The 24,536-nt window shown below is 54.7% G+C and overlaps 1 protein-coding gene across 4 annotated transcripts; it reads right to left on the reverse strand.

Annotated features, from left to right (window-relative positions):
• Window positions 1–173: 173 nt before the first annotated feature.
• PRODH (proline dehydrogenase 1) lies at window positions 174–24,435 on the reverse strand. 4 transcript variants are annotated; one of them, XM_078435548.2, is made up of 14 exons: window positions 23,816–24,427; window positions 19,271–19,479; window positions 13,798–13,832; window positions 13,152–13,301; window positions 11,616–11,680; window positions 11,295–11,411; window positions 10,837–10,916; window positions 10,016–10,097; window positions 8,529–8,621; window positions 8,288–8,434; window positions 7,071–7,246; window positions 5,917–6,015; window positions 833–921; window positions 174–756 (listed from the first exon to the last, which is right to left on the reverse strand). In XM_078435548.2, exons 1-14 carry the CDS (start codon window positions 24,104–24,106, stop codon window positions 569–571), a joined length of 1,821 nt encoding a protein of 606 aa, XP_078291674.2. In that variant the 5' UTR covers window positions 24,107–24,427; the 3' UTR covers window positions 174–568. The 4 variants fall into 4 exon arrangements, 3 of the variants coding, with proteins under 3 accessions (XP_078291674.2, XP_078291675.2, XP_078291676.2); XR_013551305.2 differs by lacking the exon at window positions 174–756 and adding an exon at window positions 2,149–2,292 and having other exon boundaries at window positions 23,816–24,433; XM_078435549.2 differs by lacking the exon at window positions 13,152–13,301 and having other exon boundaries at window positions 23,816–24,429.
• Window positions 24,436–24,536: the final 101 nt, after the last annotated feature.

Raw genomic sequence — 24,536 nt, forward strand, 5'->3', positions numbered from 1 at the left:
ATCTGTGATACAGCCTGAAGGAAGGATTGGTGGGTCCACTCCACGCATGGTGGGCCTCACTCCCAGGGACACATGGTGACAGAGAGGCAGAGCCATCAGAACACTCTGTCTTTGATACTGACCCCACAGGAGGACTTGAGGGGGAAAAGCGTTGCAAGAAAGAAGTTGAGGGCTGCAGGAATAGTGGTTTATTGACCAGGCCAGCTTCCCCACTGGTGACTACCCACCTGAGGGGCTCAGGGTATGGGCTGGATGAACTCTGTCAGAAGGTGGTCCTTTGGGTCCAAGGTCATGGGGTTGTGCCCACTTATTGAAGGGCAGTCCCTGACAGTTCCCAGTGGCTCTGGCAAGCAGCAGACATGGTCTGGGTGCCCATGTCCTAGGCAGAGGCCAGAGGGGCACCGAGGCCCGACTTCCAGTGGATCTCATAGTCTTGGGGCATAAAAAGGTGAATCCACGTGAAGTTTTGGTTGGGCTATAAATGTGGCATTGGCCTAGGAGGCCATAGCCCAGGCAAGGGAGCGTCTGAAGGCCAAGTCTGAAGGTGGGTGGTGGTGCCCCACGAGCACTAGGCTGGACGGTGAAAGAGGTTGCCTGTGCGGAGCCTCCGCTTGAGCTCCTGCCACAGCAGCTGCCTCTCCCGCCAGGCACCCTTCATGACACCACTGTTCTCCAGGGCACGGCGGGACAGGTAGGGCAGCACTTCCATCACAGGGCCATAGGGTACATACTTGTACACGGGAAAGCCCGCCTGACCTGTACACACAGGCAGAAGCAGTGAGTCCCAGTCCTAGACTTCCCCACCCCTGCTCCCCTGGGAGACTCAGCTCACCTAGTGGGAAGCTGATCTGATCACACATGCCCAGTAGCTGTCCAAAGTACACCTGACGGTCAGCAGGGTGCAGGCCCAGCTCCTCCATCCTGTAGACAGACAAGATGGCAGGTGAGCCCCCAGGGCAACTTGAGCTAGCTCTGAACCCTCCACTTCCACTCCCAGATCTTCATACACTTTAGTTTCCATCCCCTGCAGGGTGGGGCATAGGTTTAGGCTCTGTGCTGCCCAGACCAAGCATCTGTCCTGCAAGTCCGACCTCAGGTCATGGCCACCAAGTTCCCTCCTCTCCCAGCCAGCCTCCCCCTCCCACTATGCTTGCTCCCCATGGCCCCTTCCCTCTCCCCTCTCGTCTGCCCTAACCTAGTGAGGCAGGCCTGCCCCAAAGCCTGGCCTGGGTAAGCTCTCAAGAGACCCTCGTCCAACCCCTTTTTGAGCCCCTCTCCTTCAGTGCCACATCCCCTCCGTCCCACACATCCCTCCACCCCACCCGGTCTCTTGTCCTCCCCTTACTGGCTGCTCTGTCCCATACAGCAGCACCAGCCACTGGTGCCCACTGAGTCTCTGAAAGTCAACTGGTCTAAACTGAGACGTGCTAGAAGTATCTAACACACATGGGATTTTGAAAACTGGAAAAAAGAATATATTGTTTTTCTGAAATACTGAATATAGGTAATATTTTGGATATGTTGGGCTAATTGAAAGGTATTATGGAAATTAACGTCATCTCTTATGTGGCTAGTAGAACATTTAGAGTAGATGTGGCTCACATTTCTATTAGTGCTGCCCAACATCTGGCCCCCAACTGTGTCCAGCACCCTTTCCTGACTTCACACCTCCCTTGTATGGTCTTAGAAAAATTTCCAAGGTTTGCAATGTCTACTTACTGAGGATTCTTATATTTTTACCTCCAGCTTGCTGTATCCACATGTCCAGACTCAATTACCAGCGCTCTGGAATCTGCCCTCATCCTTCCACCTCCCTCCAAGGGCATGTTTAGCCTGGGTCCTCCTCACACGCACCCAGGCTGCAGGCCAGCAGTGTGCTTCCCTGTCTCCAGGGTCCCCCTCTTCTCACTGTCTCAGGCCCCTCACTCCTAGAGCATTGAGGACATCTCACCCCGGCCCTCCACATGAGGATCATCCTCCAGAGGTCCTCTCCCTCTTTCTGTCAGAGTGGCTCCAATGTGGGGGCCACCTACTCTAAAGCAGGCCATGGTCTCTACCATGTGGCCCCGGTCTCCAGCTTAAGTATCTCTGTCCCTCACTGGAGCATGAACCCTGTGAGAGCAGGGCTGCCACCACGTTGCTGCCCACCTGACTGGCAGTGGTGGGGACATTCATGTGGTTCCTGCGGAAGTGGCTGCTGACCCCTCTCCACCCGCTAGGCCATGTGACTGCAGCTTCTCCCAGCAGGCAAGGTTCTCCACCTGGCTTCTGAGCTAGGCCTCCTGACTTCCTCTGGCCAAAAAGAGAAGAGCAAATGTGATGTGGGCAAAGGCTTGCCCTCTCAGGGCTTCTGGAAGCCTGAGACCACCATGTGGCAAAGCCTGCACTGGCCTATAGGAAACTAGATGTGATGCAGTCCCTTTGCTGCCCCAGCCATGAATGAAGCCATTTAGGTCCAGTCAGGCCTTAGCTGACCACAGATACAAGTCAGATCTCAGGGCAGGGCCAGCAGAAGCAGTCCCCGGCTGAACCCAGCCAACACTGCTGGCCCACAGAACATGCTGTTGTCCAGGCCTCTTGAGTTCTGGGTTGGCTTGCCACTCAGCCAAAGCTTACACAGGCTGTCTGAGCTCCCTGATGTGGCATCAGAGACCCACACTACTTCATCAGGGAAAGTAAGCCCAAGCTGCCATGGGCTCCCCAGCTCCCAGTGCAGGAACACAGAACCATGTCCTGCAGGAGCCAAGCCTTCTCCATGATAGTATTTGTGGAGTGTGGCACGGGCCCTGGGGGCTATGAGAAAGGAGAGCGCACTCAGCTGGCACTTCAGACAAAGGAAGCCACGTCCAGGGCAGGAGCCTCCCTGGCTAAGATGCCGAGAACAGGCTTATTCTTGGCGGGAAGATTCAGAAAGCAGAAGAGAGGAAGCCCTTCTGAGGGCAGGTTATACCTTTAGAACTTTCACTCTTTTCTGTCTAGCTGGTGAGTGGCCTACCTGTGACCCCTACCTAAAATGGGAGTGGTCAGGCAAAGCCTGCTGAGCTCATAACTGAAACCTAAGAAGATGCCACTTGTACATCACTGACCCTGTGGGCCTGCCACTTGTGTAGGGGTGCAGGTTCCCAAGTGCCAGGCCAGGGGCACAGGGAGGCTCTTTGTATATACATCATCTAGTGGATGATCAAGTTTCCATCACGGAGTAACAGAATATTTTTTAAGTCTAAGGGAAAACCAGGTTTTAATATTTGCAACTTAAACCATCTGTTTTAAAAGTCAAACCAGAATTTTTTTTTTTTTTTCACCAAGCACAAAAGGTACCCCTGGCTCTCTGACATCCAGTCACAAGGCTGGGGCATCCAAGGCAGTAAATGAGCAGCTGGGAAGTCCCCAGGGATGGAGGGAAGAAGGTGGAGCAGTCCTGTCCAGCTAGGACTCCACTCAGCCCCTCACCAATCCCACAGAAACAGCCAGACCCTGATCCTGTCAGGGTCTCTCAGGAGGGAGACTTACCACAGTCTATACTCGGCCTGGGTGGCACTGGTGGCCTCAGCACTCACATCCCCACCCTGATAGCTGCAACTGCTGTGCATTAGAAATCATGGTTTTCACTAACGGGAAAACATGCTCAGCATCACTCATCATCAGGGAAATATAAATCAAAACCACAATGAGGCACCACCTCACACCTGTCAGAATGGCTAAAATTAACAACTCAGAAAACAACAGATGTTGGTGAGGATGTGGAGAAAGGGGAACCCTCTTGCACTGCCAGTGGGAATGCAAAGTGGTGCAGCCACTCTGGAAGACAGTATGCAGGTGTCTCAAAAAATTAAAAATAGAACTACCCTAGGGATGCCTGGGTGACTCAGTAGGTTGAGCATCTGACTCTTGATTTCAGCTGAGGTCATGATCTCAGCGTTCGTGGGATCGAGCCTGCTTGAGATTCTCTCTCCCTCTCTCCCCCCTCAATCTCAAACAAACATTTAAAAAATAGAGCTAGCTACCTACAATCCAGCAATTACACTACTATGTATTTATCCAAAGGATACAAAAATTCAGATTTGAAGGGGAACATGCACCCCAATGTTTATGGCAGCACTATCAACAATAGCCAAATTATTGAAAAAGCCCAAATGTCCAACTGACGAATGGATAAAGAAGATATGGTGTGTATGTATGTATGTATGTATGTATATTATATGTATACACATACATACACACACAATGGAATATTGGCGACCAAAAAGAATGAAATCTTGCCATTTGCAACAATGTGGATAGAACTAGAATATATTATGCTAAGCAAAATAAGTCAGAGAAAGACATATCATGATTTCACTCATAAGTGGAATTTAAGTAACAGATGAACATAGTGGAAGGTAAGAAAAAATAAGAAAAACAGAGGGAGACAGTCCGTAAGAGACTCTTAAATACAGAGAACAAACTGAGGGTTGCTGGAGGGGAGTGGGTTGGGGGAATGGGCTAAATGGATGATGGGCATTAAGGAGGACACTTGTGATGAGCCCTGGGTGTCCTATGTAAGTGATGAATCACTAAATTCTCCTGAAACGAGTATTATATGTTAAATCACTTGGATTTAAATAAAATTTTTAAAAAATAATAGTTTTCAGCTGCAATTTTAGGCTGTGAAAAAGCAGTACCATCACAAGCAGAGAATAAGCACTGCTTCACCAAATGGGTGTAGAGTGACCAGAGTCAGCTTGTCAGGCAGCTGGCTGTGCCGTGCCTTGGCTGTTCATTCACTGCTTCTTCTGGAAGCCCTGCTTGGCCACAATTTGGCTGCCCTGCTTTGCTCTTGGAAAAGGCGAGAGCCACCAAGACCACTGCCACCGTGCTTCCTGTCGGGCCTCAAGCCCAGGAAGGTGGAGACTGGGGAGCAGGAGGAGTGGCTAGGACCCCTCATGTGGTGCTCCTTGGGTTAAGATAGAAAACACAAAAACATGGTGATAACACTGGAATATTTAAGAATTTACTTCATGGGGCACCTGGGTGACTTGGTTGAGTGTCCGACTTTGGCTCAGGTCATGATTTCTGTGGTTCACAAGTTCGAGCCCCGTGTCCGGCTCTGTGCTGACACCTCAGAACCTGGAGCCTGATTCACAGTCTGTGTGTCTCCCTCTTTCTATGCCCCTCCCCCCTCTCATGCTCTCTCTGTCTCTCTCAAAAATTTTTTTTAATTTACTTCACCTTATTCCTATATCAGACTTGCATGGATTCTACCAAAGTTTTGCCCCACAAGACACACACTTAAAGAGAAAACAGACTATATTAAGTTCCAAATGCAGTTTAAAATGTTAAGAGTAACTATTTATAAATAAGATGATATGCTGGAGGCCTCCTGAGGGGATCTGACATTGCACACTGTATTTGTGCATTTCAGCAAGCTATTTAAATCACCTAATGAAATTTAGTTTCTGATTTGAAATTTCAATAAGTCAGGTATTAATTTTTAAAAACCCAAGTCACGGGGTGCCTGGGTGGCGCAGTCGGTTAAGCGTCCGACTTCAGCCAGGTCACGATCTCGCGGTCCGTGAGTTCGAGCCCCGCGTCAGGCTCTGGGCTGATGGCTCGGAGCCTGGAGCCTGTTTCCGATTCTGTGTCTCCCTCTCTCTCTGCCCCTCCCCCGTTCATGCTCTGTCTCTCTCTGTCCCAAAAATAAATAAAAAACGTTGAAAAAAAAAAAAACCCAAGTCACTGCAAATAGCCTTTTTGCTACTGCAGTGCCAATGGCCAGCTGGACCTGGGGAGACAGGAAGCTGGCAGGACACTAAAGGTGCCACTCTAGCTCATCCCACATACATCACCCCTAAATGCCACCACTCTGCATAGCTTCCACACCACTCATCCCAAGCCCTCCCTCACTAAGAACACCAGACAGCTGAAGGGGGTGCCTACCTGCGCAGCGTGAAGCGAACTGTGTCCTCATTGTGAGAAGCCACCATCACTTTGGCCTTGGCATTGTGCTTCAGCTCCTCCAGGACATAACTGAGGCACCTAAAGGGAGTGCACGTAAGCCCCAGCCTGTAGAGGCCACAAGCAGGCCCATGGCTGTCCAGCGAGCCCACTCCAAGTGTGGCCATGGTAATGGGACCAAGGCTGTACTTGTCATTCCTCAACACCTCGTAGGTAAGAAAGAAAACGTGAGCAGTACCTGGGGCTAGACATTCAAAAGGAGACTACCTGGGACACAGTGCACTCAGGACAGATGGAGCTTTGCTTCCAGAAGGGATCCATAAGGAAACTGAAGCCTCCCTGAGCATAGAGAGTGTGAGGGTTCTGCCATCTGGCAGTGATGGTGTGTTTCCAGGAACATGTGACAACTATGTCTTTGCCCGTGAGTACAGGAGACAGGGGCAAAGTGTGCTATGAGTCACTACTGTAATGGCCTGACCGCAAACCACCAAAAGCTCACAAAGATGGGCACTCTGCTGGCTGTTGGGTTAACACTGTGGGCTGGCACGCTGACACAGGAGGATCCAAATACGTGTTACGTGGAAAAGCAAGGGCACAGGACTGAATGCACAATGCCAAAGCAGATGTGGGTATACCCATGGCACACTTGGATACTCCCAGAAACCAGGGCACTGCCAGGGAGGGAGCGGGAGCCAAGGCACTCAGGGTCTATTTGTCACACACACACACACACACACACACACACAACCTCACAAAGAAAAAGCATGGGATCTGCATGCAAGGCAGGAGGGCTGCTCAGGGATCTCTTGTCCTAAGTGTCAACAAGAGCTGGCTGGGGGACCTGGGCCAGTTTAGTTTTATTCAGTAGACTTTTCTGTACTAAAAATCCACCTTAAAAGTTTTTAGAAAGGGTAAAACAAAAGCTGAGGATTCAAAAAATAAATAAAAAGCAGAGAAGATAATCAGCTCTGGTCTCAGGACAGAAGTCTTGCTCCTACAGAGGCTTCTGACACACTGGGCTGCTCCACAGTCAGATAGGGGTCACATCAGGTCACTTCCACCACCCCTGCCCTATTTTGTCATTCCCCTCCCCAGGAAGCCACGAGGCCCCCAGGGGCCAAGAAGGGCTGGCGCACCTGTGATACATGGCATGAGTGGCTTCGTACGTAGGGTTAATGGGGTCCTCATAGCCAATCTCCGCGGCACGGGCGCGTTCCTGGGCCATATATGCACCCCGCACCAGCTTGGCCCCAAAGCACCAGCCCTCACGGCGAGCCAGCTCCACATCCAGGGTGATGTTGTCATAGGCGTCCTGTGGGACCAGGGCCAAAAGTTGCTGCTGACCAGGATGGGGCCCTCTCCAGCCTGTGTCCCCTGAGGCCCAGGTGCCCAGGGAAGCAGGGAGACAAGTGTGAGTGAGGAAGGCCCTCCAACCTCCATCTCTAAGAAATGGTGACTCCTCAGTGTGGCCTGAGGACAACTTTGTTGGGGGACAGACTAGGTGCCAGCAGCCACGGTATTCTCCGGAGTCTTCTCAAGCTGACTCAGGGGCAAGGGATGCTGCCCCATCCACCCACCCACCCACCCACCCACTTCCCCCAGCCCTAGAGCCTTGACACCCATCCCACACCGTCTCCTCCAAATACCTGGCTGGTCCCAGAGCAGCCCAGCCCAGGTCTGTGCTCAGCGACCCCACCCTCAAGCACCCTGGGCTCCCTGAGGTACATGCAAGTCTCTTTGTGGGAAGGGGACCAGAGATTTCATCTGATCCTCAGAGGGACCCAAACTAAAAAATGGCAGGAAATAAAAATAGCAGGAGGGGCGCCTGGGTGGCGCAGTCGGTTAAGCGTCCGACTTCAGCCAGGTCACGATCTCGCGGTCCGTGAGTTCGAGCCCCGCGTCGGGCTCTGTGCTGACAGCTCGGAGCCTGGAGCCTGCTTCCGATTCTGTGTCTCCCTCTCTCTCTGCCCCTCCCCCGTTCATGCTCTGTCTCTCTCTGTCCCAAAAATAAATAAAAAAAAAAAACGTTGAAAAAAAAAAAAATTAAAAAAAAAAAAAAATAGCAGGAAAAAACTTACTCATGAGGCCTTCAAATTTTAGGGATTAAGGCACATGAAGCAGACTGCAAAAAGCCTCCTTCATCTTCCTTCTACCCCTTCAAAACCCTGTCTGGGATCTGAGGCCCAGAGAAGGGCCAGCACACAGCCGGTAACAGAGTCCTGGGGCCTTTCCTCCCACTCAGAGGCTGGCACACTCAGGCAGCGGCCTCTCCCAGCACCAGCACAGGACTCAAGTGAGGGGCATCACCTGCAGACCGGTGGCGGAGGTGGGGGGCAGTAGGCAGGGGCCATACCTTGAGGTAGCACTGGTATGTGTTGAAGATGAGCGGCTTCTCTATGTTGAACTTGCGCTGCATTTCCAGTGTCAGGCGGCTGATGGCTGGCTGGAAGTAGGTCTGCTCGGCATCCACCATCAGCCGCACGCCCACCTCGGTGGCTTTCTGAGAAGTACAGGGTGGGACAGAAGGTTTGACTGGGATCAAGTGAGACAGGTGCCCCCCCCACCCTCTCTGGGCACATCCCAGGGTCCTCGACCTTGGCCAGGATGTCCATTCTTTGCAGCATCCTCGTCATCTGCCGCTCTTCCTCCTCAGTGAACTGTGACAGGAGAGGCTCCAGCTGTCCTGTCTGGGGCAGCATATGGTCAGGCCACAGCAGGGCTCCAAGCTCCCACCTCTCAAAGCCACAGCTCCCTCTGCCTGAGGGCACCCACCTGCCCCCATGTGCAGGTCCTACCAATACCCCAGGCCAGCAAAGGCTATCCCATCCCCTGCCTTGGTCACATGGTACCCCAGAACCTTGCTGCCAGCCAGCACCCTCTGATTCACAGAGCTAGCTGCCCCAGGTCACACCTACACCCAAGGTGTCTGCTCCCACACAAGGGTGAGGGTCCATCCGATCACCCAGAAGGACTCAGCCCCTAGCAGAGAGAGGGATCGGAGAAAGAGTGGTGGCTACAAGCAGGAGGGAAAAGTTGCAGTAGACAGACAACACAGAGCAGGGACAGAGGCACCATCTCCAGACAGTGGTGGCCTTCAGGGAGCTGGCAGGTCAGCAGAAAGCTGGTGCTCAGCAGCTGGGGTGGGGGTGGGGGTGGGGGTGGGTTTGCGGGTGGGGAGCACCTACCCTGGAGGCCTGTGCAGCCCTGGGCCCTCTGCTAGCCCCAAATGCCCACTAACACTGCCTGGGGCGCTCTCAGTGGGGCCTCAAGCATGCCCTTCCATTGGCCCTCGGTGTCCTAGCTTGGGGACTGAGCCCTCCATCAGCTGGGGCTGGATACTCGTGGAAGGCAGTATCTGTGGGATGTTTTCCCAAGGGACTTCTGCTGCTTTCCATCCCAGCTCAGGGGTGGTTTCAAACAGGGCACAAATTCCAGGCACCTCCCACAGGCAGGATGGGGCGGCTGGGCAGGGGGGGGGGGGGGGGGGGTGTGTCTCATTCCTCTCCCCCTGAACACAGGCTGGCCTAGTAACTCGCTTTTAACAAACAGAACTGGGCATAAGTGATGCTGTGGGACATCTGGAGCTAGGTAATAATGCTTCCGCCTGGCTCTCAGGGGACACTCAACCTAGGAACCCAGCCACCACATGGTAAGGAAGCCCTGGCCCACAGCCAGAGTCAACTGCTGACTGTGTGAGTGGGGACCCACAATGACCCCAGCTCCCACCACCCTCTGAGAACCGCAAGGGAGACCTTGAGCTAGAACCACCCAAGCTGAGCCCTGTCCTTCCAGAACTGTGACGTGGGATAATATGATTACTGCCATTTCAGGCCAGTAATCATATTAGGTTTGGGGTGACCTGACATGCAAGGAGAGAGGACACAGGTCTCTCTCCCCTTCTGTGGGGCACTCATGGATCTGTCCTCTTCCTCCAGACCACAGGGGTGTTACGCAGCCAGGAAGGACTCTGGTTTCATCCAGCTGCGACCCCAGCTGCTGCCTCAGGGAAAGCAACAGGGAACATTTCCCTTCTCAGCCTTGTGCCCCTGTGAGACAGGGTGAGGGGGCGAGGGGTCATCACCTGCATGTTAGGGACCACCAGGTGCTTAGAGAGCTCAGTCCTGCTGTCGATGAGGCTGCTCCAGTCCAGTAGGTCCAGAGTGCTGTGGAAGAAGCTGCATCAGCACATGGGTGCTAGGATCTGTGGGGGGGCCTAGGCCCCAACCAGCCCATTCCTTAAAAGAGCATCCCAAGCCCAACCCCCACAAAACTTACCTCAGCTTTCAGTTTCAAAGGACAGACAAAATGTTAACATCATCCTCTGTTTACAAAATGGAAACCAAAACCAGAACATTCTTGCGTCAGGGTGGTGGCAGCTATAAAAACCCAGGGAGAACACCAAGAACACCACGAGCCATGTCAGGCTTGGGAAAGAGCCAAACACGGGAGGCCAGGAAGGAGGCAGACCCTGCACGTAAGGGGACACCCTCTGCCAGTCCGGGGAAACTGGTGACCTCAGGTCCAGCCCCCAGGTCTCTCAGGATGAGGCATGGGCCCCTCCAGGATCTCAGCTGCCCTGACCCTCCACCTACCTGCCGTGTGGGTCCCAGGAAGGGCTGAGTGTGGCACCCTCATGCTAGGACCTGAATAATTCTGTGAGCAACCCTGCCGGTTGTTGTCTAAGCTAGCCCTGGGCTAGCTGCAGCCCCAGCCCCCAGGACTCCAGACTCCCTGTCAACTCCTGCTGTATGTGTCAGGGAACAGGTCCTTCAGCATTGTCACCCCAGGCCCATGCTCTTCAGGAGGGCAATCAGGACTGGGAGAAGCCGTTGCGGCTCAGCTGGAACCATGGCTGAACCAGAGCATACACTCCCAAATTCCCAGCTAGGGGGCTACTCTTACCCAGACACGCCCAAGGTCTCCGCAGTGAACCAGCTCTCAATCTCCGTCCTGGATGCGATGCCCATCTTTGCCACACTTTCCTTGAGAAGTGAGAAGGTGGCATTCCCATGGACGTGCCCCAGCCCCATTCACTAACATTTCCTGTTTCCCTGAACATTTGTGTTGCTCTTTTGACTTTATTACACAATTAGCGAGAACAAGATAGTTTTGGCCTGTGTTTCTGTTCCATAGACAGGTCTATTCCTACCTGTCCCTGATGCCCCTTCCCAAACCCAAAGCCAGCACTCAGCCATGTGCAGGGCAAGTACCCCCCTCCCTAAATCCTGCTGCCCAGCATGTCCTCAACCTCTGGGAACCCACCTCAAACACTGCCTGGCGAGGTCCCCCCCAGGCAGGGCTCCTTCCCAAGCCCCCACTGTGTCCACCCACTCATACCCACGAGGGCAGGGCTGTCCCACCTGTAGCACTGCCACCTCCAGCTTCATGTCCATGGCAGCCAGCCCAGCCTTCCCTTGCTCTGCAGCCATTTGGTGAAAGAATCGTCTCCACTTGGTCAGCACGTCTGAGAACTGCAGCTGCAAGTGCAGGCCTGAGGCACCGGCTCTGGCACATGCCCAGCTCCCTGCCCCCAGGGAGCATAGCTCCAGGCCCCCTCCCAGTCTTTCCTGTGTGCCTGGCTCCCAGCACCAAGGTACCAATACATGAGCTTTCACTTAATGCTCATAGCAGCCCCAAGTTCTCACAGACTCTCTCTGCAGGTGGAAGGTTCTGGCACTTACCAGAAACTGGGGTCTCCCCAGTGCGGTGAGCTTGATGGCTGAGAAGCCATCATCACTGGCTCTGCCTGTCAGAAGCCACAGGAATAACCATTAGGGCTCCATAGGGGGATGAGGAGGACCAGAAGCCTGTGCCCAGAGCGTATACCACTCAAGAGTGACAGACACGTGACAGACTGCAAATGGCTGGCGTGGCCCCTCTTCTTATCAGTTACCTACAACATACATGGTACTGGGTCTCCCTGACAGATGGGCCCCCAAGACCACCAGGGAGCCTTGAATGATCCAGTCGCCAAAACTGATGACAGTGCAGTGGGACCAGCAGATCTCTCCCCCCTCCCCCACCCAAGCCTAGCAGGGGCTGCAGCAATGTCTGGGTGGGCTGCCTGCTCCCCAGCATGCATGCCTTACCCTTCCTAGAAGTAGTTCTAGTGACAGCTCAGCAATCTCAGGCTAAGGTGGGTGGCACCAAGGATCCCTGCTGCCCCTGCCCCCAACAGGAGGAGAGAGCCCAGCAAAGAGTCAGATATCCTGGGCTGCTGGCTAACCATTTATAGGCAGAAGGACCATGTCTCTACCAAGCACATAAATGCCCATGTACACAGCTGCTCAGATACCCCACCTTGGAGGCGGGAACAGGCAACTTGGCAAGGTTTGTTGGCCACATGGGCCCAGGAATGCACTGGGCAAAGGAGCCAGTGAGACTGGCCCATTCTGTCCCTGCCTCCATGTCCTCTCCCATGCCACTGGCACCCCAGGCTGCCCGTGGGGGGATTCACAAAACACAGAAATGCCCAGTGAAGCACAGGGTGGAGCACCGAAGGCACTCAACCACACTTGCCTCTCTCCTCCCTTCCAGAAACCCATGACCCATCTTGGCTTCTGTGACCTTTGCTTCAGGCAGAGCAGGCACAGAGGTAAGGAGGCGCACCATGCTCTGGACCCTCTCTGCCTGGCATCTCCCCAGCGCTGATCTCAGAAGGCTGCTTCTGAGTACAACTCACTCCTGCTCCTTCTAGCGTTCAGAAGGTACAGAGCCCACTGATGGAAGGGGGCTCTGTGGCTGGGGCCACATGGTGGGCTGCACTGTGGCTGGGGGGGATGTCCTAAAGAGTAAAGGACTCAGAGGCCCACTTAACTCACCTCCCTTGGCAGGCTCTCCACATAAGGCCAGGCAGGAGGAGTCCTCTGTGGCAACAGCACAGCCATTGGCAAACCCCAGTGCCACATGTGGTGAGGCTCAAGCCCCTGACCTATATGGGGGTGCTGCTCAGCCCACTGACAGCCTTACTGAAGTTCACATCTGGGCACTAGTATCTAGGAAGGGGCAGGAGGTGCTAGGCTCCTTGGGTAGGAGCTGTACTCAGGCGTGACCCCAGTGTGACCTAAGCCCAGCCTATCTTCCCCAGTGTCACCCATGGTCATCCCTCACGACTGTCCAAGCCCCAGGCAAGTGCTCTAGCCTGGCCTTGCTTTCACCCACCAGCATCTCTACACAAAGAGGTTGAGCCTCCCTGGCAGGTGTACAGCCGGCCCCACCTGAAGCCTCAATGCAGCGCAAGAACGTCTCCATGTGGCTGTCACACTTGGCTTCATTGGCATAGAAGTAGGTGCGGGCACTGATGACACCATCCCTGCGGTCTCCAAAGGCCCGGTGGGCCTGGTACTGCTTCTCCCTCTTACTTGTACCTGGAGGGATGGGCACATGGCCTGAGCACACACAGGCCCTGTGCTGTGCTCTGGCTCCCACCCCACTCTAGGCAAACATGGGGTTTCCCCTGCATCCAGCAGGACCTGCCCATGGCCCACAGCCCTCTTCCCTCAGGACAGGCTCCTTAGCAGCCACCGCCCCCCTCCACTGTGCTGCCCACCACTCCCTGCTCCTATACTCAGTGTTCCTTCCCCCTGGCCAAATCCTAGTCACATGGCAAACTCAGGCCAAAAGGCAGAACCCAGACCCACTTAGGACAAGGGGATGAGGACCCCTGGGAAGGCCCTGAGGATGTCAGCAGATCTGGAGCAATGGCCTGGGTGCACACAGGGAGAAGCCACATAGGCACAGGGAGGAGCCTTGGCCCCAAGTCTTGCCTGTGCCCTTGAACCCAGGTCTCCCAAGTAGGGGTGGTGAGGGTGAGGGGGGCAGGTGGTGAAAGTATTTGTTCCTGAATGGCCTCCTCATACTCACCACTGCCCTCCCTCTCTACAGCCGATGTACAGGACCTGTGGGAAGGAACAAGAGGGTGAGGGTGGGTCACCACCTCAGGCTGCAAGTGACAAGCACGTATTCCCTTTGAGCAAGCAGAGGTGAGAGGAAGCCAGGGGTGGAGTCCTGAACCTGACCTGACATGGCGGACTGTACAGGAATAGCTGGGTTAGCCTGGGCAGGTAAGAGTGACTCAGGTGCCCCACCCACCTCCTTACCCACCCCAGGCCTGCAGGGTCACCTCCCCTGAGCAGGGCAGGGCAGCAGCCTCACAGACCAACTTGGCCTACAGGCTCTACACCCTGGAGAAGGCTCAGATTCCTCCTGGGTAGGTGAGGAGTGAATAAAACTAGCTGATAGCCCAAGGCAAAGAGGAGGTGCTTGATGAAAGCTAGCTATGGGGGCATTCCTTCTGAGGGGAAGACAGAGCCTCAGGGCCAGCCAGGACTGATAAGGAACGGAGCCCGACAACTACCAAAGTACAAAATTCCCAAAGCTGAGGAACGAGGCCGCTTGCTCTGCCCTAAGCCCCCTGCATCCAGGCACCTCCAACCACCAGGAACCCCAGGCCAGGCTCTGGGCTCCTGCCCAGGTGCACAGCTAGCCCCGCCTCCAGCCACTGCCTGCCAGCGCCCTGCTTCAGTCTTGCCCCTTAGGTGTATCTTCTAACCAGTAATCAGAATTTTTCTTTTAAAATGCAAGCCCTCCCCTGGCCTCCCATCACAAGGGAATAACACCCCCCCAGTTCTCATGAGGACAGATCAGTGAGGCCAGTCTGAGAACATGGTTGCCTCTGCCCACCCTCAGGCCTCCCTGCAGTCCCTTGGCCATGCCCTCACCACCCCTGCCTGGTCTGCCCCCACCCAGGTGCCCCCTCACCCAGAATGCCTGCCAGAATCACAACAGACACCATCCCCCTCTCAGTGGCTATGACGTCTGGGACAGCAAATGTCATGGCTAAGCCTACTCAGATGAAGGAGCCGCTCACCATTACTGTCCTGGAGTGGCATTCGAGCAGCTTTGTCCATCATCTGACTTTGTATTTAAAGCCTCTTAAATCAGTTCCCACAGAAAGAGTGCAGCTGAAGCCCTGTGGCTTATCTGGTGAACTCCTAAATGCTCAGACCCCTGGGGGCCCCTGAGGTTCTGCCCATACTTCACAGGAAAAGGACAGTGTTTTCCCCGTCCCCCACCCCCACCCCCTGCGCTGGGGCACTTGAGACAGAGGTAAAGCCAGCGAAGCCACAGAAAGCTAATTGCACCTGTGGTAGCCTCAAGCTGAATCAAAGGTCTAAGGCAGCTTTTGACCTCCCTGCTCCTGCACCCAAGGGCTGCCAGCCGCCTTCCAGGGAGCCCTCCCTTTAGACCCTGGTTCCTGTGTAACCTCAGGGCCCATATCTGGCAACTGTGAGCCAGGATGCCCAGGTCAGGACCCGGGAGTCCCAGTAGCTGGGACAGTTCACAGGGGCCGCGCACATGGCTGCACAGCCCATAAGACCCCCACCTGGGAACAGGGGACAAGAGCCACTTCATGCCAACTAGACATATGTGCTTGACATACAGAAGAGGGTGAGGTGTGCCTGTGTGACAATATCTGACTCAGTAACATAAGGGAGGGGGTCAGCCCCACACACAACATCCCCACTGGGAATAAGGAGCACCTGTAAGACCAGCCCCAAGCTGTGGTCCAGGTACAACCAGGCAAATAGCATGACTCAGGACCCACCATCTGCACTAAGGCATGGGTCTAACCAGCAAGGACGATGGCTGCTGGGGACTCGGGCCTTCTCTGTAACCACACAGCCCATGGCTCAGGGAGACACAAGTATTCACCTTCAAGGTCCCTGCATTCTAGGTAGGCTGCATTCTTTCACATGGGCCCCCAGGGACCCAGCGCTGTGTAAGGTGCCCACTCAACATTTCCACAGCTGGCCTACCCACCCTCCAAGCCCCAGCCAGCCTCCAAAGGGTGTGGGCCACTCCCATCCTCACTGCCAGTAGGTTCAGTGGCAGGAAAGCAGTCAGTCTGTGCTATTTCCATCCATGAACCTTCTGGGCACAAACCAGAGGGGAAGCACTTTAGAAATGGACTGAGCAGAGGACCTGGGTCAGCTGCACAACCATGTGGTCAGGGGGACAGCGGCCTGTCTCTGAGCAGATGGCACTGAGAAGGATCAGGGTCACACTGTCAACCAGACCTGGTGGGTGGGTCACAAGAAGACAAAGATGGCAGCTGCCAGGTGCAGTGGAAGGGAGGAGGGTCATGTGACTGGCAGGGACCGGAAGAGACCACCCAGTGCAAGCATGCGCACACGTATGCACACATGCATGGCCCAGGATGTGAAGGAGGGAAGAGAATGCGCCGAGGGGCAGAGGGCAGAAGAAGATGAATACAAGTGGCCTAGGGGGTTGAAGAGGCAGTAGGGAGGCCCTGACCATCTCTTGGCTACCTCCAAGCTCAGCTCACTACACTGGGTGATGTGTTGACTGGACGCCTTTTAGAAAAAAGCAGAAAGTGAGGGGAATAAGGTAGCAGGAAGGAGTGAAGCACAGACAAGCCCAGTGGAGCTCATTCCTGCCTGCACATCCACATCCCTAGCCCCTCAGACCCTGGCTCCAGGCAGCACCTGAGTGTTCTGCGCACACCAGTCCTATAGAGCTGCCCCTACCTTGGGGCTCCACCGCCAGCCAGTCCTGTGTCTGCACAGGCAAGACAGGCACACCTGCCATCCACACTATCCCCAGATGTCCTCGTCATAGTCAATCATCAGGAGGTACACTTTCCCTATCCCCACAGCTCTCAGCCTACTGGGGAGACCCTCTGGGGCTCCTGCCTTCTACCAGGTGTTCTGAGAAACACCGTCCCGCCCCTGCCTTATGTGGCTACTCTCTCCCTCTGCCACCTGTAGCCTCCTACCTCCTGCTTCTTGCCCAGGGATCCCTTCCAGGGTCCCCTCCTCAGAACTTCAGGAGGCCTGCTGGGCCTCCTGTGCATTCAGACACTTCTATCCTTTCTGTGCCTCACATGGTTATGCCCACAGCAGGCCCAGCACCACCTGTACCCTTCCTACTCCAACCCCTGTGAGCTTAATTTGGGGTAGTGGCCTCTATATCACTCCCCAGAGCAGGGTCTATGTGCCTCGTGACAGGATTAGCAAAACAGACCTCTGGGCCCCACCAGGACACAGAAGTAGTTCTCTGCATGGGGGGCTGCGTGGATGAAGGCTGCACGGTAGGAGTCACTCTTGACTAAACACCCAGGAAGCCAGGCAGGCAACTTGACAGTATAGATGTTCAACCAGCACCCACAAGCCTGGTTCTGTCACCCTGGTCCAGGCCTCTCCAAAGGCACATGCCTGGCAGCAGACCTGGGCATGAGTGGACACCTGCCACTGGCATCAGATGGTGGGCACCATGTTAGGATGGGAGGGACCACCACTCACATCCCAAAGCCCACCAAGCAGGGCTGCTACATCATGATGGGTATCAACAGCAGCATGGCCCAGGGGCACAGGTTCCTTGGCTCCAGGACAGGGCAAGGCCAGCCCACATCCCAATGCTCCCCCTGCAGGACAGGAAGGAAGCCAGCCAGATCACCCTAGGAAAGAAGTCTTTTCACACCAGAGGGAGAAAATCCTATTGTGAAATCACTCTGCCCTCAACTTAGACACAGCGGGAACACAGAGTCCCTTAGTTATTCAACAGGCAGCCTCACTGAAGGCTGCAGCCCCAGGCCACAGTGAGAAACACACAGAAGGGTGCCAAACTGGAGAACCCTGCCTTTAAGACAGCAAATGGCTAGACAGGGGCTGGGCTCCCCAGGCCAATCCTCTGCTGCTGCTGCTGCTTGGCTTGGACATTCCGTTCCCAGGGCAGGAGCTTCATGTGATGCCTTTCCCTCCCCTCCCCTCCTGTCCCCATGCCAGAGCAAACACCCCAGCATGCGACAGGGCAGGTTACTCAGCAGGCCTGTCTCGAGCCTCACGTGGTCAGGCACAGCTGCTATCAGAACTAAGGGTCCCAAATGCAAGCAAGGGCCTGGCATGAAGGGGTGCATGTATCAGCACAGGAACCAGTCATTTTGCACAGAAAGGGCTGGTCTTGCCGGGATCTACTGTGAGGCCACCTTTCCCGGAAGCAGAGGGTGACCTTGTCCTCTAAATTTTTTTCTGTGGCCCAGAAATGTAGGTCAGGGAGGTACCCATCTGCCCCTATACCCACTGCCCAGAGAACAGGTCCTACAGCAAGTTGGTGATCTCAGGAGGAGACCCCAGGCCAGCCCGTCACACTGCTCCTGGCTGCACATTCCCTTCTTGGACCCCTGGGTAGGCACTAGGCTTGACAGGCTCCATACTTACCAGGCAGGGCCCACCTGCTAATTAGAAAATCCTCCCAAGAGCTAGGCAAGGGTTGGGCAGTGGTACCTGTCCAACAGGTTAGCAATGCCTCAGAAGAAATGCTTTAGTAGAACAGAAAGCCAGAGCACCTCCTACATCAGGGTCAGAAAACGGTTTTTGTAAACGGTCAGGTAGCTTCTATCTTCAGCCTTGTGGGCCATATGGCATCTGTCACAGCTACTCAACTCTGTTCCTCTAGGTCAAAAGTGATTTGAATTTCATATACTTTGTTTTCAAATGTTTATTTTTGAGAGAGACAGAGAGAGAAAGAGAGAGAGACAGAGCATGAGTAGGGAAGGAACAGAGAGAGAGGAAGACACAGAATCCAAAGCAGCTCCAGGCTCTGAGCTGTCAGCACAGAGCCTGCCACGGATCTTGAACTCATGAACTGTGAGATCATGACCTGAGCCGAAGCTGGACGCTTAATCGACTGAGCCACCCAGGCGCCCCGAATTTCACATACCTTTAAAGTGTCACAAAATAGGGGCACCTGGGTGGCTCAGTCAGTTGACCATCTGACTTCTGCTCAGGTCATGATCTCACAGCTCATGAGTTCAAGCCCCGCGTCAGGCTCTGTGCTGACAGCTTGAAGCCTGGAGCCTGCTTCGGATTCTGTGTCTCCCTCTCTCTCTGCCCCTAACCCACTCACATTCTGTCTCTGTCTGTCTCAAAAACAAATAAACATTAAAAAAAAAATTTTTTTTAAGTGTCACAAAATAGTATTCTTGTTTTCTTCCAACCATTTAAAAAAGCAACAACCAATCTCACTTTGCAAATCACACAAAACCAGGCAGGCCAGCCACATTGGGCTGTGGATCATGGTTTGCCAACCCCATCCCTGCCCCTCCTCTAGGCTTGTGAACGCAAGACCTTTTGTGAAAGCCCAGAGCTGTCATCCTCACAGAGCAAAAAATACAAGAACCCCAGGCGGAACACAGGAGGGCCACTGGTAAGCAGACTGACCAAGCCCTCCTATCCTTGGGGACCTCCTCCCAGCCCAGCCCCAGGTGGCCCCAGGATGCTTTGGGGTTACAACCCGATGCCCAGGCAGGCCTTACTCCATCTCCTTGTGCTCCGCCTCCTGGGGGCTCAGATCCTCCTCCACCCCGTAGTCCAGGATGGAGCCCACGCCAAAGGCCCTGTTGTGCTGGATCAGGGGCCGGATGGACTCCTGGTCCTCACCAGCCACAAACTGCCCATAGAAGGTCATCTTCATCAGCTTGTCAAACAGGCTTTGCCCCAGAAGTCTCCTGGTGAGATGGAGCAGCTGAAAGGTAGAGGGAAAGGGCTGTCCTGGCTGCCTGGCCTCCCCCATCCCAGCAGGACACCCCTGCTTCCCCACCCACTTTGCTCCAACCATAAAGCCTTGACACACATCTCCCAAAGTCAAACACAACTCAGGGCCTTGATGTAACTGTGGACACCACCGGAAGCAGCTTGCCTCTCCACTTGTAGCTACTGTCAATCTACTCATCATGCAGGGCAGAGGTCCCAGCGCCGCCCCCACGGCCACTCACACTTCTCTGCCCTGCACACTCACGGGTGACCCAAGCGGCACATAGCAGTGCCAGACTATCATTTGGTGGATAAAGAAATGAATAGCAGGTCTCTCTGGGAATAGCAGTGGGTGTGTTCATAACATCCTCTGTCTTCATACCTCAGTGGGTTATGCCAGGTAGGATTCGGTGCAACTTTCTAGCAGGCAAGCACCCAGATTTTTTAATATTTTGTTCACTGCTTATTCCCAGTCCCTAAAACAGTGTCTGGCAAGGGGCCGGCCCTCTAGTAGTTACTGAGCAGATGAACACATGTTAAATTCAGAAGGAGTCCGACTTCAACTGGAGCAAACATTAGGCGAATAATAAGCCAGGTGGCCTTCTACGAAGTACACAGTCATCCAGGGCCACAGCAGACCCACAGCTAGAGTGGACATGCCCCTGAAGAAGACAGTTGCCCATAAAGCACTCAGCTCCTCTAATCACATTTCACCATATCCTCAATTTCTGCCATCCTTTAAACAAAGTCCTGAGTCACTGCTTTGTGCCCAGTACAATTCCAGGCTAAACAAAAGAGAGAAGGAACTCACATCAAGTCGGGAAGAGACCTCGATGGAGCGAGGCACCTTCACGGTGTGATTCAGAACAGGGGGTGAGGGAGTGACTGCCAGAGCACGGGTGGGAAATGTTTGCTAACTTAGACCCAGAGAGGGGGGCTTGCCAAGGCTTGGAGGTGGAACGGAGTTCCTGCAGTAAAAACAGCCAGGGCAGGAAGGAGTGAGGACAATGGAGGCCCCCGAGCCTGGAAGGGATGGCTGCTTGGAGGGCACGTCTGCCACCTGTCTGGGAATTCCTATGTGTCCACTATCCCCCTCCACTTATCTCCAAGACAGAAAAAGCCTGAGGTCTGTCAAACCCAATGGATAACAGAACCCCTTTTGTGAGGAACATCTCTTGATTCAGGGCTTCAAGGAACAATCTCTAGTTTAAGCAGAAGTATGAGTAAATCAAACACCTTCATCCCCAAACCAGTCCTGAGCAGCCTCACATTGGCCCAAGTCAAACACACCCTGAATCACAGGCGGGCATTTGGTGGAGATACCTCAGGACCACACCTGAGGTCACCACAGGGCGTCCCAAGGACAAGGGTTTCCAGGCCATCACCTCTGCCTTGCTGCGTCCTCTCTGCAGTCGTGTCTGATTTTATTGCCTCTCATTAGGATTTTGTCTGGTTTTTTTTTTTTAGAAAGAGATACAGAGAGAGAGAAAAAAGGGGAGCAGGGCAGAGAGAGAGAGAAAAAATGGATCTTAAGCAGGATCCGTGCTGGGCAATGTGGGGCTCCATCCCACGACCCTGGGATCATGACCTGAGCCAAAATCAAGAGGCAGACACTCTCAACCGACTGAGCCACCCAGGTGTCCTGCATCTCATTGTTTTTATAAAGAGGATGAGAAACAAAAAATTATAGCGCCAACTCGGGAGAACAGGACAGGGTGTCTCGGCACCATACAGCCTGGGCCAGTGGAAAAGCCAGGTCTTGATTATATCAAAAATCACCCTAGTGGCAGGTGGGGCAGAATCTGACACCCCAAAATCATTATATGGCTCTGGGAAACCCCGACATTGTACATATCAGCTCTGAGAACTGTCAGAAACCACCATGTGCAGAAATGGGCCAGTCATCTACTCTTGACCCAGCAAACTTTCCTATACAGGGCCACATGGTAAATAACATAGGCTGTGTGGGCCACACAGTCTCAGTCATAACTATTCAGCTCTGCTGACGAAGCACAAAAGCAGCCACAGCCAATGCTAATAGAAGAAGCAGGAGCAAGGCAGACACTGGAATTTGGCTCGGGGGGTGGGGGTGGGGGGGGGGGGGGCCCTGGGCTGATAACCTCCCGCACACCCTGCACTCGCACTGACCAGCAACTCAGGTGTAGGCGGGGCTCAGAGGGAATGACAGGGAAGGCCAGCCAGGTCACTGAGCCGGTCACTTACCCTCTCACTCTGCCAAAGGGGAGGCCAGCCTACCACAGAAGGTTATGGAACCACATGGGACAGGGCTGGCAGTTTTAAAGCTATCTCCAGAGCAAAGCCGCCCCTTTAAAACCATCCTGGCATCAGGTGCATCCCTGGATGGCACAGCCTGAGATGAGGGTGGCGTCCCCTCTTCTCCAGGTAGGGGCATCCTTCATGGGTTTAGAAACTCACACCAGGAACACATATACTCGCTTTCACTGTAAAAGACTCAAACAGATGTGTGCAGATCAAGAAGGGGTAAAGCCAGTTCTCTGTCCCACAAAGGCCACCATCACCATCCATCCTGTCTCCTTCCCTTTCTGTTACCCTCTTCTGCACTGGCTTATACCCAAGTACAGAAGCTTTGTCATGGAAGACTTGGGTTTTCTAAACTCTTGTCTTCTGGCAAGGAAGGGACAAACTGGGTGCCAAACCAATGCAGCAGCTCCAACTGAGCTCCTGCAGGCTGACACTCCCTGGGAACGGATTTGATGATCCCCCACCCCGCCCCACCGAAGGTGCCACACAGACCCACACTGCTCAGCAGGAAGAATTTTCACTGCAGGCCAGAGGACAAGGTAAATGCTGGTTCTGAAGAGCAGCCTACAACCCTGCAGCCTGGTCTCTGCCCCATTTCCTTCCAGCACCAGGCACCGAGGCCACTGGCACCAGTGTGACCCCTAGCAATGTTGTGGTGGAACAGGTCCCACAGGGGGCAGACAGAGTGCCGTTAGTGGGCTCCCTGAAGGCACCCCCAGGACACAGGTGGGACAGGAGGGGAGCCTGGGATAAGCCTCCCCACACCTCCAGGTACCTATAGTGGTCCTTGCACTCCAGCACTTTCTGGCACTTGGACAGTGGTCACCCACAGCACCCCCACGGTCTCCAGCTGTGCTGGCTTCTCTCTGGCTTTGATCCAAAGGAAGAAAGCTCAGAGAAATATGGCCTAGATGGCTCCAGCCTTCACTCTCTCCCTTCCAGTCACATGGCAGCAGGCACAGCTCCTGCACCACTTCTGCCCCATGCATCCCAGTCCCACCCAGCAGTCCCATGATGCCCCAACAGCAGGAGCCAGGTCCCTGTCTTTGTCCTCCACGGAGACTTCATGGCCAGCCACTTTCTCCCCTAGTCGTTCCCACCCACCACCCCCGCCCCAGCTGCCTCCTCCCTCCTGACCCCTGCACCTCCAGAACTTGCTGCTCCTTTCTGCCCTTCAGACGCTGGTGCTCCTCAAAGGGTTCTCAACACCTCCACCCCTCACCAGGCTCCTTGAACCCCAAGTGTTCCTTTCTGCCCTCCTCTCCAGTTGGCCTGGGCTCTCCACAGCCACAAATTTGCCTCAGTACATCCACATCTACTGCAAACACAGATGACTTCCAGAAGCCTCCATAACTCCATTTCTGCCCCTTCCGCCTCCTTCAGGGACCAAGGGAGGCAGTATGATACCCTCAGCACAGCCTCGCTTGAGAAATCAACACCACCTGCATAAAGAGCCTTCCAGACACTTAGCACCAACATGCACCTTTGCAAACTGTTTCCAGGATCACCCTGACATAACTGTCATCTCCATACACCCAGACTGACAGTGGCTAAGACGGCGTTCTGCTTTTTACTTCCCCAAAGCCCACACACTTTTCACAAGTTACTATATTGAAGTAATAAAAGCTGTAGTTCAAGGGGCTTCCCATTTTCCCTCAACACTGTTCGGAGTGGCTGTGTCTGGCGAGCTCCTGAGTCACAGTTTCTGAGAAACCAAGACCCTTCAATACCACCAAGACTCCCTTTTAGGCAACATTTAAAACACTCAATTTTCAGGTGACAACTTTGCATCACCACAAGGAGCATATAGCTTAAAAATTCAGAAACTGGTCTTTGTTTTTAGTTGGTAGTAACTGGTATTAGGAAAATTCACGAAGCTCAAAAGAGAATGCAGGAAACACCTCCCCTTCCTGACTTCCCGGCTACAAGCAATGCTCAAGGCGCTCCCCCGCGTTACAGTGAAACTTCATAACGGATCCCGGAACACGCAGAGGATCCAGCGCGCTCCGCTGCGCACCTACCCACCCACATGCCCACCCGCGCACCTGCTCGTGGTGCGCCAGCAGCGCAGGTGAGGCGCACAAGCGCAACACCAGCAGGCTGCGCGCCAGCTCCCAGCTGCGCCGGCTGCGGTACGCCTCCTGAGTGTTGCCGAAGTCCACGACGGGCAACGGCGGTCGCGCACCTTCGGCCGCCCGGCATCCTGAAGTGGCCTCCCGGCCTGCGGCGGACTGCTCGCGAGCCACGGGCTGCTCGCGAGCCACGGGCGCCGTGGACAGTGGGGCGACGCGGGGAGTGCCGAAGCGCAGCACAGAAACGATGCACCTCAGAGCCATGGCGGGGCGTCCGCAAGCGCCAAGACTGCTTAAGTACGCGCGGCCGGCCCCGCCTCGCCCCGAGCTCAGCCGCGCTCTCTTCTAGAGGCCCCGCCCCAGGACCCGCGCTTTCTCTTCGGGAGGCCCCGCCCGCCCTGCCTTAGGATGCGCGCCTGATGCTGAGCCAAGGCCCTCTCCGATAGACCCCCAGCCACCCAGCGCCCTGAGCCACGCCCCCTTGCCAGGAGGCCCCGCACCGCGCCTCGCGCCGCGTGGGCTCCTAGTGAAGTCCCGTTCCGTCCCGCCTCGCTCCAGGACCCGCGCCTTCCGCCCTAGAAACCCGGCTCCGCACCCTGAGCCGCGCCCTCTCCTGGGGGTCCCCGCCTCCCGCCCTTGAGCCACACCCCCACGTCGGGAGGCCCTGAGTGGCGCCCTCCCCTTGGGAGGCCCC

This window comes from Panthera onca, chromosome D3, assembly GCF_046562875.1.
Source record: "Panthera onca isolate mPanOnc1 chromosome D3, mPanOnc1 haplotype 2, whole genome shotgun sequence".
Classification (NCBI taxonomy): Eukaryota; Metazoa; Chordata; class Mammalia; order Carnivora; family Felidae; genus Panthera; species Panthera onca.

Excerpts from the sequence above, each read along its gene's own strand:
- PRODH (XM_078435548.2), bottom strand. The coding sequence starts at position 24,106 with ATGGCTCTGAGGTGCATCGTTTCTGTGCTGCGCTTCGGCACTCCCCGC. Across the intron at positions 11,412-11,615 it reads TGGGGAGACCCCAGTTTCTG|CTGCAGTTCTCAGACGTGCT; the intron begins GTAAGTGCCAGA and ends CTGCACTTGCAG. Across the intron at positions 922-5,916 it reads GTTCGCTTCACGCTGCGCAG|GATGGAGGAGCTGGGCCTGC; the intron begins GTAGGCACCCCC and ends GTCTGTCTACAG.